The sequence below is a fragment of the Fundulus heteroclitus genome, unplaced genomic scaffold (assembly GCF_011125445.2).
Source record: "Fundulus heteroclitus isolate FHET01 unplaced genomic scaffold, MU-UCD_Fhet_4.1 scaffold_250, whole genome shotgun sequence".
NCBI classification, from domain to species: Eukaryota; Metazoa; Chordata; class Actinopteri; order Cyprinodontiformes; family Fundulidae; genus Fundulus; species Fundulus heteroclitus.
In genome coordinates, this window is record NW_023396661.1 from 140,486 (window position 1) to 156,841 (window position 16,356).

The window sequence follows — 16,356 nt, forward strand, 5'->3', positions numbered from 1 at the left end:
ACACCACTCACTAAGTTTCAGGACCTCATCTCTGTAGGACGCCTCGTTTCCCCCTGTAATCAGCCCCACCACCGTTGTGTCATCAGCAAACTTGACGATGATGTTTTCTGCTGGGGTCGGTTGACCAAAATGTTCCCCTGTTGCTCCAGGTGACTCAGCGCTGAGTGAAAAGCGATGGCTGTGGCGTCTTCGGTGGATCTATTAGTCCGGTATGCAAACTGGTGCGGATCCAGGGTGGGGGGGTGGAGTGGAGACAGGCTTTGATGTGTCTCAAAACCAATTTCTCTAAGCATTTGGTAATTACTGGGGTGAGCGCTCTGATTTGCCGTGCTCACGCTTGTAAATAAATAAAACGTTACTTAAAACGTCACTGACTTGTCCTGGTTGAATCTTGGGTCCAGTTTCGGTTCGTCACAGTACAATCTGGCCAAGATATGGACTCTTCACCGGACGGTCAGTGGCGGGCAGGCATTGAGAAATCAATTTCTATGTTGGAAGCTGGCGTGGCTGAGATTTTAGCCCATCTCCGCGACCAAGCTACCCCGCCCCCCGCCTGGCCATTCCGCAAGCGTCAGCCCCCGTCAACACGCGTGCAGTGACGTCAGCGCTTCCTGAGCCACGTCTCACCCCGCCCGAGTTATTCAGGGGCGATCCCGATCAATGCCGGGCGTTTCTTATCCAGTGTGAGATCCATTTTGAATTACAGTTGTCCTCTTACCCTACTGATCGGTCCAAGGTCGCCTACGTTATTTCCCTGCTGGCTGGCAAGGCTAAGTTATGGGGAACTTCCGAGTGGCAGAATGACTCTCCCATCTGCCACTCGTATTATGGCTTCTCCCGCGAGTTAACCAGGGTATTCAGTCCGGTGCTACCCTACCGGGAGTCCACTAGGGGGCTCTTATTCATCAGGCAGGGTGATAAGTCTGTCTCTGAATACATTGTTGATTTTCACTTGTTGGCAGCAGAGAGTACTTGGAATGAACCCGCCCTAATGGATGTCTTTATTACTGGACTGAATAACAGAATAAAACATGAACTTGCCACCTGGGATTTTCCTAAGACTCTCAAACAGTTAGAAGAGCTCGCTACCAGAATTGAGCAGCATGGCTGATCCCAAACCTATGCAGTTAGGAAGATCTAGCCTAACAAAGGAGGAGCGTCAGCGCAGGCAGCAATCTGTGCCTCTACTGTGGGGTGATGGACATCGTGTCAGATCCTGTCCAGTAAAAGGACAGGCTCAGTAGAGAGGGGGAGTTCTCTGCTGAGCCGCACAATTCTCTCCATCTCCTCAGACTTGTTGTTGCCCGCAACCATAACCTCGACTGGCAAGACTCTTAACCTGTCCGTTTTTATTGATTCTGGGGCTGGCACGGAGTTCATGGGCGAGAGATTCGCCAGGAGGCATAACATCAGACTGCGCCTGGGTCCGACTCCTCACTCCGTCCTCACCTTGGATGGTCACAAGTTGAACCACTTGCACCTCATCACGGAACCTGTGGAGCTGCTAGTTGGAGGTAACCATACTGAGAGACTGTCTTTTATGATTATTGACTCACCACAGGTTCCTGTTGTCCTGGGCGCTACTTGGCTCAGGAGACATAACCCCCTCATTGATTGGCAGAGGGTGGAAGTAATGGGGTGGTCACCCTCCTGTTCTAAATCCTGTCTGCTCTCTGCTCAGCCTCCCCAGACCTCTGAGAACAAGGTGGAAGAGAGGTCCCCAGACCTGTCTAAGGTTCCTCCTGAATACCATGACCTTAAGGAGGTCTTTAATAAGTCTAGAGCCGCAAGCCTTCCTCCTCATTGTCTGTATGACTGTGGCATTGACTTATTACCCGGGACGACTCCCCCTAGGGGGCGGCTCTACTCACAGTCTGCTCCTGAGTCTCAAGCTATGCACAACTGTATAACTGAGTCACTAAAGGCAGGCATAATTCGCCCCTCTTTCTCTCCTGCTGGGGCAGGCTTCTTCTTTGTGGGTAAGAAGGATGGTTCTCTCCGACCTTGTATTGATTATAGGGATCTCAATGAGATTTCTGTGAAGAACCGTTACCCTATACCTCTAATGAACTCAGCGTTCGATCAGATCCGGGCGACCAAAGTGTTCACCAAGCTGGACTTGCGTAATGCTTACCACCTGGTCAGGATAAGGGAGGGGGATGAGTGGAAGACCGCTTTCAACACCCCTACTGGCCATTATGAATATTTGGTCATGCCGTTCGGGCTTACCAATGCTCCAGCAGTGTTCCAGAACCTCGTAAATGAGGTTCTCAGAGACATGATTGGGCAATTTGTGTTTGTCTACCTGGATGACATTTTAATTTACTCTGAGAGCCTTTCAGCCCACACACAACTTGTCCGTGCAGTCCTGCTTCGTCTCCTCCAGAACCAACTATTCGTGAAGGCGGAGAAGTGTGACTTTCACGTCAGCTCTACTTCTTTCCTTGGATTCATGATTTCTCCAGGTCAAATGTCCATGGACCCAGCCAAGGTTAGAGCGGTCAATGAGTGGCCTGCCCCATCTGACAGGAAGCAGCTCCAGAGGTTTCTGGGGTTTGCAAATTTTTACAGGCGGTTCATCCGCAACTACAGCCAAGTTGCAGCTCCCCTTCATGCCCTAACATCTTGTAAGGTCAAGTTTTTCTGGAATGTTCAAGCAAACAAGGCGTTCAGACGTCTCAAGGCCTTGTTTACCTCCGCTCCCATTCTAATCTCCCCTGACCCAGATAAGCAATTTATTGTGGAGGTTGATGCCTCAAGCTCTGGTGTCGGGGCTGTCCTCAGCCAGAAGGCCAGAGATGGCCGTGTTCACCCCTGTGCTTACTTTTCCAGGAAGCTATCAGCGCTGAACAAAATTATAATGTGGGCAACCGAGAGCTGCTGGCTGTCAAGTTGGCATTGGAGGAATGGAGGCACTGGCTGGAGGGCTCCAGGCTCCCTTTCTCGGTATGGACGGATCACAAGAACCTGGAGTACCTAAGGACAGTGAAGAGGCTCAACCCCAGACAAGCCAGGTGGGCCTTATTTTTTGGATGGTTCAGGTTCTCTCTGTCTTACAGACCCGGGTTCAAGAACACTAAGCCAGATGCCCTTTCCAGAATGTTTGCGGCAGAGGAGAGTCTTAGTGAGACTAAGGATTTCATTTCGATGTTGGGCATCAACATCTCACGATGTTGATGCCCAACATCGTGAGATGCGCCATCACAAGGTTCGACCTGGAGAGGGAGGTCAGGAGGGCCCTGGATGGAGCACAAATCCCAGTGGCCTGCCCCAAGGACAGGCTATTCGTCCCAGACCCACTGATCAGTAAGGTCCTTAATTTCTGCCATTGTTCCCGCCTGTATTGTCATCCAGGGATCTCTAAGTCCATTAGAATCATCCGGTCCCAGTTTTGGTGGCCCACTTTGGCAAGGGATGTCAAGGAGTTTGTTGCAGCCTGCCCCCAATGTAACCAGGCCAAAGTCTCCCGACGACCCCCGTCCGGTCTGCTTCACCCACTTCCTGTGCCCTCTCGGCCCTGGTCCAGTCTGTCCATGGATTTCGTAACAGGTCTGCCGGTCTCTGAGGGTCACTCGGTCATCCTCACCATAGTAGACCGATTTTCAAAGATGGTCCACTTGGTTCCTCTACCCAAGCTCCCCTCAGCCAAGGAGATGGGCACCATCTTGGCCAGGGAGGTTTTCCGTCTGCATGGTCTGCCGTCAGACATTGTGTCTGACCGAGGTCCCCAATTTGTGGCCCGTTACTGGCAGGAGTTCTGCTCTCTGTTGGGGATCTCAGTTAACCTGTCCTCTGGCTTCCACCCTCAGACTGACGGCCAAACTGAGAGGATTAACCAAGAGGTTGAGACCAAGCTTCGTCTCCTCTGTGAGTCTGATCCCACAAAATGGGCTAAGAACCTTCCTTGGGCAGAGCACGCTATAAACTGTACACCTTCCAGCTCCACCGGCCTCTCACCCTTCTACGTGGTTTACGGGTTCCAGCCACCGGTATTCACCATTGAGGAGAGGGAGTCCAGGGTTCCATCTGCCCGTCTATCCGCATTGAGGTGTCAGCGTGCTTGGAGAAGGGCGAGGAGAGCCATTCTCCGCTCATCCCCGGTCCAGGCCCGGGCTGCAAATCGCCGGCGGGTTCCTGCCCCACATTACCTCCCTGGTGAAAGGGTCTGGCTCTCCACAAGGGACCTACCGTTAAAGGTTGACAGTAAGAAGCTGGCTCCTCGTTTTATTGGGCCCTTCCCCATCTCCAAGGTGGTGAATCCAGTGGCGGTCCGTCTCCGCCTGCCTCCATATGAAGATCCATCCCACCTTTCATGTGTCCCGGGTCAAGCCTGTCAAGACCTCAAGTCTTGTGCCCGCCTCCACACCCCCTCCTCCCACCTGGCTTGTTGCCTTTACTGTAAAACGCATTCTGAGATCCAGAAGATGGGGCAGGGGTGTACAGTACCTCATTGATTGGGAGGGGTATGGACCGGAGAAACGTCAGTGGGTTCCCTCACGGTTTGTCCTGGACAAGTCCCTCATCAGGGACTTCCACAGAGCCCATCCAGACCAGACTAGGGCGTCTGGAATCCGTCCTTGAGGGGAGAGGGGGGGGGGCTCTGTTATGATCTTGGCACTGGTGCTGGTCTGATCCTGAACTCTGCACACCTGCTCCACTCCACCCTGCATGCAATCATCCTTCACCAGGTCCACCTGTTCTCAACAGCATAAAATCTGCCAACAGACCTGCCACGAGTGCCAGATTGTCTTTCTAGCCATCCCGGGAAGACCAATCCAGCATTCTTTGAACTATCATCTGCCTGCCTGTTTCCCGACCTGTATTCTGCCTTCTGTTACCGAGTCTGCCTGATCCTCTTCTGACACTGCCTGCCTGGAATTCGGACCCCATTCTGACTCTGATTGCCCTTCTGGAAACTGGATCGGATCTGCCTCTGGACCCCTGTCTCTGCCAAGCCTGGACTGCCTGCCTGTGTGCCCAACCCTTTCTGCCCGTGAGTAACTGAGCCAGACTAACCCCTGTGTACCTCTGCATCAAACCTGTTATCGGACCCGGACCGGACCTTACCTTGCCCTTGGATTGCCCCTCTGTACCGCCGCTGGACCTCTGCCCTCTCGACTCCCGACCTCGGAGCATTCCCTCTTAATAAGGTTAGTGATCTAGCTCTTGCACGGTGAAGTGCAGCTTCCACAGATCACTAACCTGTGTCTCTGTCTCCAGGGTTTTCTAGTCGGAAGCGCTCCGAGTTGCCGTGCTCACGCTTGTAAATAAAACGTTACTTAAAACGTCACTGACTTGTCCTGGTTGAATCTTGGGTCCAGTTTCGGTTTGTCACAATACGTAAGACATACAAAACATACAGATACAATAAAAAGGTGCTGTAGTGGTGCAGTGCTGCTGGATGTTAAAAGCCATTTAAAAATACATAGAAAGGAACAGACAAAAGGAGGAACACCTAAGAGACCGTATTACCCAGGTCAGAATTAAATGCTAATTTAAAAAAGTGGGTCTTAAGCTTCGTTTTAAAAAAGCTGAGATCAGTAGTGCTGCGGATGTCAGGGGGTAGTTTGTTCCACAGCCTGGGAGCAGCGACGGCAAAAGAGTGATCTTGGTGGGGCTGGTCAATAACCCAGTACATGCATTTAAATTAAAAGTCGGAAAATTACAACGATTCCACAATAAGCATTTAATTAATAAAAAAAACATTGTTCACAAAGGATTATTTTGGTGGTTTTGTCTTATTAATCCTTTTCACAGACTCATGCCAGAGGGTTTGAATACATTGTACATGTACGTATATTATTACGAAACGAACGTTTACGTCTTGACTTAAATATATATCCTAATTTTTTATTTATATAATGATTTAAGTAGAACAATGACTAGCGCAAAATTAAGTTGTATTTACCGGAGATGAAGTGTAGACTGCAAATTCTGTCATGGTATGATGGCTCCCACAGTCGATTGGGATTGTCTGCCTGCATCCTTTTCATTGAAATTTCATTCATAATTTCTTTCTTCTTTCTTCGTCCTTCGGTAAACGAAAGAAACATACATCCGACGATTTGGAATGCCTCTGTGTGCAACCGGGAGCACAAGTTGTAGGCATTGTTTAGATTCCAAAAATAAACTAAAAGTACGCTCTAATTCCCCCGTTTTTGTCACGCTGGTAAGCGAAAACATCACTGTTTTTGCCGACCACCGTGACCCGGATGTAGCTCGTGAAGTGCACCTATCACTATGCAGCTAGGGCTACGACTCCAAGAGCCCCAAACTCATTCATTTTGGCGATGCTGATTGGCCAAATATTTATAAATCTTCCCTAGCAACAGTATACGATTGGTTATTTCGCTACACTTGTAGGGCTCCTTGAGTCACAGCCCCACAAGTGTAGAAGAAGAGAAATGATACGTTCTGTTGGTGCAAATGCACTGTTAAATGAGAGTCAATTGATAGAGTCAATTAGTAGAAGTGTTTTAATAATTCTTCTTACATGTAGCCACGTAAATATATATACAAACAGCAGGAGTTTAAAATCAATTCTAAAACGGACTGGAAGCCAGTGGAGAGACGACAGCACAGGGATAATGTGTTTGCGTCTGGACGTGCTTGTTAAAAATCGGGCAGCAGTGTTCTGTACAAGTTGGAGATGAGAAACTGATGACTGACTGAGGCCAACGTAAAGGGCCTCAGTCAGTCATCTGGTAATCCAGTCTTGAACTGATGAAAGCATGGATTGCCTTCTTGAGATCCTGCCGACTGAGAAAGGACTTGACTTTGGCCAAAAGACATTTTAGCTGCTCCGTTGTAGAAATATTTCAGGGTTTTGTTTTTTAAACTAGAGTGTTTTTTCTTTCTTACATTGTTACTGCATTTAAGATACAAAATTAGAGATTAGTGAGAAAAACTGATTTATTGATTATACACACTTTGGAATCCTGAGCAAAAGAGGACAATATTTAGAAACGTAGTGGGTAAAAAGTTAAATTAGTCCAGATTTGATGAATTAGAACCATATTGTTACATTTTACTTGTGTTTATTTTTAACTAAACAGAGTGAATTTTATCATGTTATCATGGTAAAGCTGACTGTTTGCTTTAAGGATGGTAAAAGCAGACTTATTGTTGTTGTTTTTTATGTTTTATTCAGTAAGCCAGATTTAGAAACCATTTTCTGAAACAGTAATGATCTGGCATTACTGTTTCAGAAAATGGTTTCTTTGTTGTTGTTGTTGTTTTATCGTTGTTTTTTTTATGCTTTATTCAGTAAGTCAGATTTAGAAACCATTTTCTGAAACAGTAATGCTGCAGCAATAGTGTTTCAGAAAATGGTTTCTTTGTTGTTTTTTTCTTTGATGTTGTTTTTTTATATGTTTTATTCAGTAAGCCAGATTTAGAATCCATTTTCTGAAACAGTAATGCGCCGGCATTACTGTTTCAGAAAATGGTTTCTGTCAGGGTTCTCTGTGCATCCGTGCTCTAATTCTGCTCCACAGATAGGTCTAGTCGGCTGAGGGGGCGTGGCCCCACACCTGCGGCTCATCCGAGGCGGATTCCTCTGGCTACTTAAGCAGAGTGCTGACAGATGGAAGACGCCAGAGTGTTAAACCAGTCGTGGTAAGACGTGGCCCTTGACCAGATCCTGAAACCAGCATCTGTGAGTTCCTTCGCTCTTTGAATTTTTGACTAATTGGGATCTTATGTTTTTTGTCTTAGTCTGTGTGCTTGGATGCACTCACCTGCTTTGTCGCCTCACCGAGGAACCACAACTCCAGAATCCACATCGCTCAGATTTTGCTCTGGCTCTCCCCTCATACCCCCTTGGTGTTACCAAGCCGAGCCTGAGATCCCTTCCCCTGGATTCTGCTGGTTACCTCACACTCCGGTTACTCCATCAGTCTCCCCTGTCAGTCGAGGTGCGCTCCGGATCCATCGCCAGACACCATCGGCCAGCCCTCCAGCCGCTAACCATCTAACACCTGGGGTAGGAGCGCATGGTTCCCTAGGCATTACTTCCCTGGATAGGTCTGCCCAGCTAAATGGTAAGCGGTGCAGCGTTCTGGCAGTTTCTCTGGTTTATTCCCCCGTAGTGTTAATCCTCTCTCTCTCCACAGTCTCTCCAGCCCCGACGTTTGGACCCGCTCGCGCAGCGCGTCGTTACTTCCTTGTTTTTGTTCTTCAATAAACATCTTAAAATCTGTGCCTGGCTCCCCGTTCGTATCTGCATGTGGGCAAAATACCTAAAAACCATGACAGAAGAACACTCTGGCCAGCTAAGCCCAGCAGATACATTTGGTTGGCAGCTAGCTGCGCAGCAGGATCACCAGCAGTCCTTAGGCGTAGCGGTAGACTCAACACAGCAACAACTCCAGGCAGTTGTTGATCAGCTTAGCCAGCTGACGGCCGCCATAAACGCCATGGTTACTCGACCTGTCACTCAAGCTCCAGACACCCCGCCTCCAGTAGTTCAGAGCGCGGAAGACAACAGCCAGACTCCACCACCCGAAAGTACGTCACCAGGTCTGGAGAAGTTCTCCGGTGATAACTCATCGGACAATACCCCTCGAAATGATAGTATCGGGTAATCATCGGGAAAGGCTCTCCTTTTTTGTTTTTTTCGGTTAAACACTCGCCCTTGGTTTTGGGGTTAACGTGGTTAACGGTCCATAACCCTCTGTTAAATTGGACCGAAGCCCGACTTGAGTCGTGGTCCCCTGCCTGTCACTCTCGCTGCTTGCAGTCTGCTCGCCCTGTCTCTCATCCTTCGAGCTCCTCCCTTAACCCGGAGGATGTTATCGATCTTTCTCGCGTTCCAAAACAGTACCATGATTTACGATTAGTCTTTAGCAAGACCCGGGCCTGTTCTCTTCCTCCGCACCGCCCATACGATTGCACTATTGATCTGCTCGCTGGGGCTCCATTGCCGGCTAGTCGCCTTTATAACATCTCCCGGGCTGAACGTCAGGCGCTCGAGAAGTACATTGGGAAGTCACCCTCGGCCGGACTGATTCGCCCCTCTTCGTCTCCGTTGGGCGCTGGCTTCTTTTTTGTTGGAAAGAAAGACGGGTCCCTCCGACCCTGCATTGATTACCAAGGGTTAAACTAAATAACCTTTAAGAATAACTATCCGCTACCTTTGTTATCTTCTGCTCTTGAACCAGTCCAGAACGCTGTAATTTTTACCAAGCTTGACCTGCGCACTGCTTATCATTTGGTTCCGGTTAGAAAGGGAGACGAGTGGAAAACAGCCTTTAAGACCCCGTTGGGTCATTTTGAGTACCTTGTAATGCCGTTTGGCTAATGTAATGCCCCGGCTGTGTTCCAAGCTTTAGTTAATGATGTCCTATGGGACTTTTTGAATGTTTTTGTTTACCTGGACGACAATTTGATATATTCCAACAGTCTAGAACAGCATAAACAACATGTCCGCTTAGTTTTACAGCGCCTCCTAGAGAACCGCTTGTACGTTAAGGCAGAGAAATGTGAGTTTCATCAGGTGTCAGTGTCCTTCCTTGGTCTGATGTTGGAGGGCGGACAGGTTAGGTCAGATCCCCAGAAGATTAAGGCAGTTCTAGAGTGGCCTACCCCTGAATCCCTCAAACAGCTCCAGCGCTGCTTGGGCTTTGCCAATTTTTACAGGTGCTTTATCAGAAACTATAGCCAAATTGCAGCTCCCTTGCATGCGTTAACCTCCACCAAGGTCCCGTATGTGTGGAGTCAGGTGTCGGAAGCCGCCTTTGTTGAACTTAAGATCAGGTTTTCCCAGGCTCCCATCCTCATTCACCCCGACCCCGCTAAACAGTTCACCCTCAAGATCGATGCGTCTGACACCGGTGTGGGCGCGGTGTTGTCCCAGCAATCCAAGTCTGACAACAAGCTTCACCCGTGTGCCTTCTTTTCTCGCCGGCTGTCTCCAGCCGAATGAAACTACAATGTAGGCGATCATGAACTGCTGGCCATTAAACTAGCATTGGAGGAGTAATATTTTAAATATTAAAATATAAAAGCGTTCCAGCACATTGTGGGATGGAGGGATACCATATCACATGTGGTATCCCTCCGCCCCTCTGGTCTGTAACCATCCCCGCAAATTTTAAATTAAAAAATTAAAAATAACTTGCCGAAAATCCTCGCTGTCATGTCATGTTCAAAACATTCTTCTTCGAAATGGTCGCTGCATATGTGTTTTCTCTCTGGCCAGAAGTTAGATGGCAAATCCACTCTCTTCAAGTTGGCAATCCAGTGACAAGCCTGGTGGCTGATGAATCGGAAAGTTGAAATTAGCAATGTTTTCCACTTTTACCAGTTGTGTTGGAGCATCCAATGGCCATGCACGTGAGCATTGTTGCTGTAACAATCGCTATTGCGAATGTCAGTGGTGAAGTTCTCTGGAAATCCAAAAAAATTGTTGATGATCGCAGCTGTGTAGAACGGCTCCTATTGACTTTGCTTGGAAAGCGCAGAGAAATGCTGTCGCCGCTCCGCTTTTCCACGTCGCAGGATGTGATGTCAGACGGCCCCTTACTGCCCATACACAGTGATCCAGATGACAATTTATGTTTTTATTTTCTTATTGATTAAAGATAAGTTCATTAAATAACTACAAACGTATTAGTTTTAGTTATAGCTAATGGTCCCCTGATTTTTCCTTGTTGACCGGACTTCCCCTTTAAAATGTTATTTTATCAAATAATGTTTTGTTTAACTCGGGATTTGCATTGTGAATGGGTTGAAACATATACCAAATGTTCTGAATTAGTTAAGCTAATTTAACTCCATTCCATGTTCTTTAACTTGAACTTTGGTTATTTAACTGAGATCTGCAGTGAACCAGGATTCACTGGATTATTCTGATGATGATGATCAACCATTTTATTTTGTCTTTTGTTTCTTTTGTGCGTACAGTTCCTTAGCTTTTTTTATCTTCATTTTGCTTAGTAGTTTTAGTTAAGTTTCACTAGCCTCGTAGAGATGATTTGTTGATTGAAATATAGTGTTAATTCAGTTAAACAGAATTCTATAGTGATGTTCTCTGTATGTTCATTTTATTTCTGTTAATAAATAACTCAACACTTGAAGTTATTTAGGAGAACTTGAAGAGAAATTGTCACTCCTTATTCTATATGTGTAGAGTTTGCTGTTAAAAAAATGCCAGTGCTTTCAACTATTGTCCTAATATCAGCAACATTGAATAACTTTAAAACAGTGTGTAATTGCACAACATTATATGGCATCCGCTGGGTGGGCATTCCAACATTATATGGTGTCCCGGCGAGTGGGCAATCATAAACACAGCTTGCACTGCACGCATATGAGAGATTATCACTGGTTTTAGAAACATTTAATGTCAAATAGGAATTATCACACCACAAAATGAAATCTTCCACTAGTGGAAGATTTCATTTTGAACTTTGAACAATCAGTTGTTCAAAGGCTTCCATAACTAAGGATTTGAGAGCCACATGTCTAAAAAAATGTATGTCCTTAGGGAACTTGTTCTTTGGTACAGGAACAATTGTGGATTTTTGTGAATTTTTAGATCTGACCTCATTCCATATTCTTTAAGATGGACTTCGGTTCATATTCATTCTTAATGATTCATAAAATCATTGAATTATTTTATGGTGATAATTTTGAACCAGTTTTATTTGTCCTTGTATTCTTTTTATGTACATGTAAGATACGAAATTCTTTTATTGTGCCACAATGGGAAATTCAGCCATGGCAATGGCAAAGATTAGATCACTATTAATTGTTACACACAATTATTGGCGTATACTTGATTTATAAGTAAATCATGGCCTTCTGAATCATAATCAAATCCCACAAACCCTAACAATTCTCATATTTGTCATAAATGTCCAATTTTTTCAAACTGTGATAATCTGTTTCTACATTACAATTGAAAATACACCAGGAAACTAGCACTCTTACCACACTAATAAGTTGAATAAGCTGTAGTCCCACAGTCACTACCACAGCATCACTGAAGTGGTTAACTGGACGAACCACTTTGTTATAACCAGTAAACAGGGTTTTTACCAGTCGTGTCTCATCTTCTGAGCAGAACCCCAACCCTAAAGCAAAAAGAAGTAAACAAAACTCATGTTAGTGATTAATTATATTTAGGTTAAATTCAACATATAAGTGCATTGCACACATATGATTCCAATGTCAAATGTGCTTTCACAGTGAAACTAAAATTAGAGGTGAATTTTGGAGGTTTCCTTAACTGTGGTTCCTGAATGAATTTTTTTCCAGCAATCTGAAACCCAAATTGTTGAATGACAGAGATTGTAAACAAGTACAAAGTAAAAGCAGGCAGACCGAAAGCTAGTGGTCTGATGAGACAAACAAATGCAGAGAGCTCAACAGCAAAACCAGTCAAGTGATTGATATTCAATAGTGGTTGTGAGAAGCCTCTACAATGGTTGTCGTAAAATCAAATTCATCTTCATAGATTGCTTGTTGATCTAATCTCAGTACTCAGCAGGTGTTTGGCCACCTGCTGGCCAGAGCCAATTTGCTAACTCTGGCTCATGAAATGAGCAGTAACTTTATTTATCTTCATAAAACATCTTTAGTAGTACATAACAATGAAATGGAAAATAAAAATATGTGATATTAACTTCTTTAGAGAGACAAACACTTGTATATACACCTGAACAACGTAGATATGTCTTCTGTTGCCCTCACTCTGAAACGTCTAAATAAAATCCAACCGGTTTATTGTGACTCACTTCTGCAAATGTAGTGAACGTTGAGTAACCAAACTTCAGTCTGTTTGTGCAAATCTGATAAATGGACTTACCTTCCACAGCACTTTTGTAATAATACATACTATTCAAAAGGGCTTTGACTCAAAAACTCGTTTATCAAAATGCACTCAGACATCTCACAGAAATTTCAGTCTGGATTTGCAAAGTTGGTTTGAGAAATATTTCAAAAGTATTGACTTGAGAACTGAATACATACATTTTTAACATTTGTTCATTTGTTACGTGTTCAAATGTTTAACATTTGAACATGTATCTTTTTCCTTCTATGGCACAATAGGGAGCAACTTTGTGTTGGTATATCATGTGAACTCCCAATGATATAAATTCAGATTTATGGTTGTAACAAAAATATTTTGTTTACAGTAAGAGAAAAATTCCACTGCCTTTGCTTTAGTTGTAAAAACATCAGACAGGTCAGTACTAAGTCACCCAGCAGACAGCTGTGTTAGCCAAGTGGCTTCCTTTATATGTTATTTTGGGAACAGGCTTAAACGTTTCCCCCAGCCTGAGCAGGGCAAGCTATGATCATGTTTCATTAAGCCAGCAACAGCAAAGATTCACATGTACACTCACACAAGCCATACACACACAGGTTTGGTGTGAATATGTTGTATTCTGGCTTTCATCAAAGATCAGAAGGTCAAGGGTGACAAACAAGTACTGTACTTATTTTTTGTCAGTTTTCATTCCTTCAATCCAGTTTGTTGTCAAGACAGCAACATTTATCCAAGAAAGTGCAGAAACAGAGTGGAGGAGGGTAGTGAGAAACACCTGGACCTGTCAGTCACTGTTTGTTGGTGCTCAACTCCTCCAGCAATCGAGTGACTCCAGAGAGTTTTTAAAAGATAGAATCAGTCATGGTCTTGGAGTGACATGTTAAAACCAAAAGTTACAACAGAATTTAAATAGATTTTAGTATACTGCTGTCATATAAACTGACAGTATAACATTGTGACAACTGACAAGTTGATGAGACTGATTATTTCTTTATAATGGCAATCACTTGTAGAAAATATAGTATTAGTATTGCTGCCTAGTCTTATAAAATATTCTCCACTTCAAAGTGACACGTGAAAAAGAAAACAAAATTTGGCAAGCCATTACTTAGAATTACCTTTCAGGTTGGGCATATGCAAACAAATTTTGACTAAATGGCTTTAGCTCTATCCCTAGTTAAGCAGTGTAACAATGTATTTTATTTTCCTTTTTTGAAAAATCAAAATGGTCATCCAAAGATATTCAAGAGGCAGAATGTACCTAAATGTAAAATGTAATGCCTAGAACTTGAAAGGTCACCGTTTTAACAATGGCAAGTATGTGCCATAAAATAACTATCACTCTTCAATAGTACATCACTTACAGCAAATATTCTATGGCAAATTAAACAAAAGATGTAAGAATGCTTAGATTAATATGACTTATGCCTTGCAATACAAACATGCCGACCATACATTGTTGACAGTGGTACTTTAAAATGGCTTGCTGAAATACATAAAGAATGAAATGGGTTTTTTTTGGCTTTTGACATTCTTTAAAAAAAATAAAAATAAAAAATCTAATTTGAATTATTCATTTTTGCTGTAGAGTCACATTCTGCGTACTAGCTGTCAGATTGTACTTCAGTACACGTTACAGCAATTATTGCATGTATAACTTATAAAACAGGTTTCACAACTCTAGCTCAATTCTGGTCTTAAAATTATTTTAATGAAAACTGATTTAGGGACTTTGCATAGTTTCAAATGCTGGTATGAGTAGAATAATGTTGTAAAGGCCGTTGTAGATAAGAATACTTAGAATCTCTTTTTTCAGAACCATATTCTATATTCTTAAATCTACTGAAAAAACAGAAATCTTAGAAATTCTTACCAGAATATGCATAGAAAATCCATGTGAAAGAAACCAGGACCTTAGGAAGATTCATTTCTCTTTGGTAAAAATCCTTAATTCCACAGCAACCATTTAAGTAAGTGCAGTTTTTTGGTCTCTGTGCGATAAATCTACCAAATATGCAGAGAAACAGATGTATGCACGAAAGCCATAGCATTCAACCAAGAGCTTGCGAAAGATCTGGTAAGGTGAATCTGTTCAGCATGTGCAATCTGAGCTCTTGCTTTTAATGAAAAACACTATACCGCAACCCCCACCCACCAGCATTTCAACCTCTCAGCAACTTCCAGGCAAGAAGACAGCTGAGAGTGCTTGTTTTCAATGTATGTCATTATGGATCAAATGGGATGTGACATGGTTATGGTGTAGTTTATTACAGTTACAGGTTTTTATAATTGGGTTATTTTAGATTCTGTGGTAAACCAAAGAAATTGATGCATTTTTGTCTGTATTTGTATGTAATTGTCATGGGAATATAGTTATGGGAAAAAAGGTAGACCCTTTTGTTACTTGTTCTTTGTGTCCATGTGTTAGCCCGTTGCTAAAAATGATCTGGTTTAATCAGGTGATTAAACTATTTCAATCTAAAAAGTGTGCAAAATGATTTTGATATGATTTCTGTATGACTACCTGCTTCAAAGTATTTTAAAAGAATTTACAGCCATCCACGGAATTTTACATGGTCAATATTAGTAAAAGTTGTAGGAAACCAGGAGGGGGTGGTTGCTGTAGGGAGACGCTTCTCAATATGTGTACTTGAACCTTCTCCTGTGCTCGTAACACGGCATCAGCCTCAGCCTGATGAGTGTTCTTGGCACTGTTCCAATTGCCAAAAACGCCAGACCGGGTACGGACCAAATCCCGAGATGTTGTTGTCGCCCCGCCCTCTTTAGCATGCAACAGAGCAGAGTTGTGCGTTCTTCAATTCAATTCAATTAAATTTTATTTATATAGCGCCCGTCCGTCCGTCCGTCTTCTTCCGCTTATCCGGGGTCGGGTCGCGGGAGTAGCAGCTTCAGTAGGGAGGCCCAGACGTCCCTCTCCCCAGCCACTTGGGCCAGCTCCTCAGAAGGAATCCCAAGGCGTTCCCAGGCCAGCCGGGAGACATATTCCCTCCAGCGTGTCCTGGGTCTTCCCCTGGGCCTCCTCCCGGTGGGACGTGCCCAGAACACCTCACCAGGGAGGCGTCCAGGAGGCATCCTGACCAGATGCCCGAGCCACCTCAACTGGCTCCTCTCGACGTGGAAGAGCAGCGGCTCTACTCTGAGTCCTCCCCGGATGACTGAGCTCCTCACCCTATCTCTAAGGGAGAGCCCAGACACACTACGGAGAAAACTCATTTCAGCCGCTTGTATACGGGATCTCGTTCTTTCGGTCACGACCCAAAGCTCGTGACCATAGATGAGGGTAGGAACATAGATCGACCGGTAAATCGAGAGCTTCGCCTTTTGGCTCAGCTCTCTCTTCACCACAACAGATCGGTACAGCGCCCGTTTCACAGCAGACGCTGCACCAATCCGCCTGTCGATCTCCCGCTCCATCTTCCCCTCATTCGTGAACAAGAGACCAAGATACTTGAACTCCTCCACTAGGGGCAGCACATCCTCCCCAACCCAGAGAAGGCACTCTACCCTTTTCCGGTTCAAGACCATGGTCTTGGATTTGGAGGCACTGATTTTCATCCCGG

At 44.7% G+C, this 16,356-nt stretch overlaps 1 protein-coding gene across 3 annotated transcripts in view; it reads right to left on the minus strand.

Moving 5' to 3' along the window:
- Positions 1-14,902, minus strand: part of chrna1 (cholinergic receptor, nicotinic, alpha 1 (muscle)) — a 73,037-nt gene extending 58,135 nt beyond the window's left edge. The window contains exons 1-2 of one of the 3 annotated variants that reach the window (XM_036129913.1): positions 14,649-14,902; positions 11,935-12,077 (exon numbers count right to left, since the gene is read on the minus strand). In XM_036129913.1, the coding sequence (XP_035985806.1) occupies positions 11,935-12,077; positions 14,649-14,826 (321 nt within the window). In that variant the 5' untranslated portion in view covers positions 14,827-14,902. The remainder of the gene's footprint in view (positions 1-11,934; positions 12,078-14,648) is intronic. The other 2 variants (XM_036129911.1, XM_036129912.1) reach the window with 2 other exon arrangements.
- Between the last annotated feature and the right edge of the window lie 1,454 nt (positions 14,903-16,356).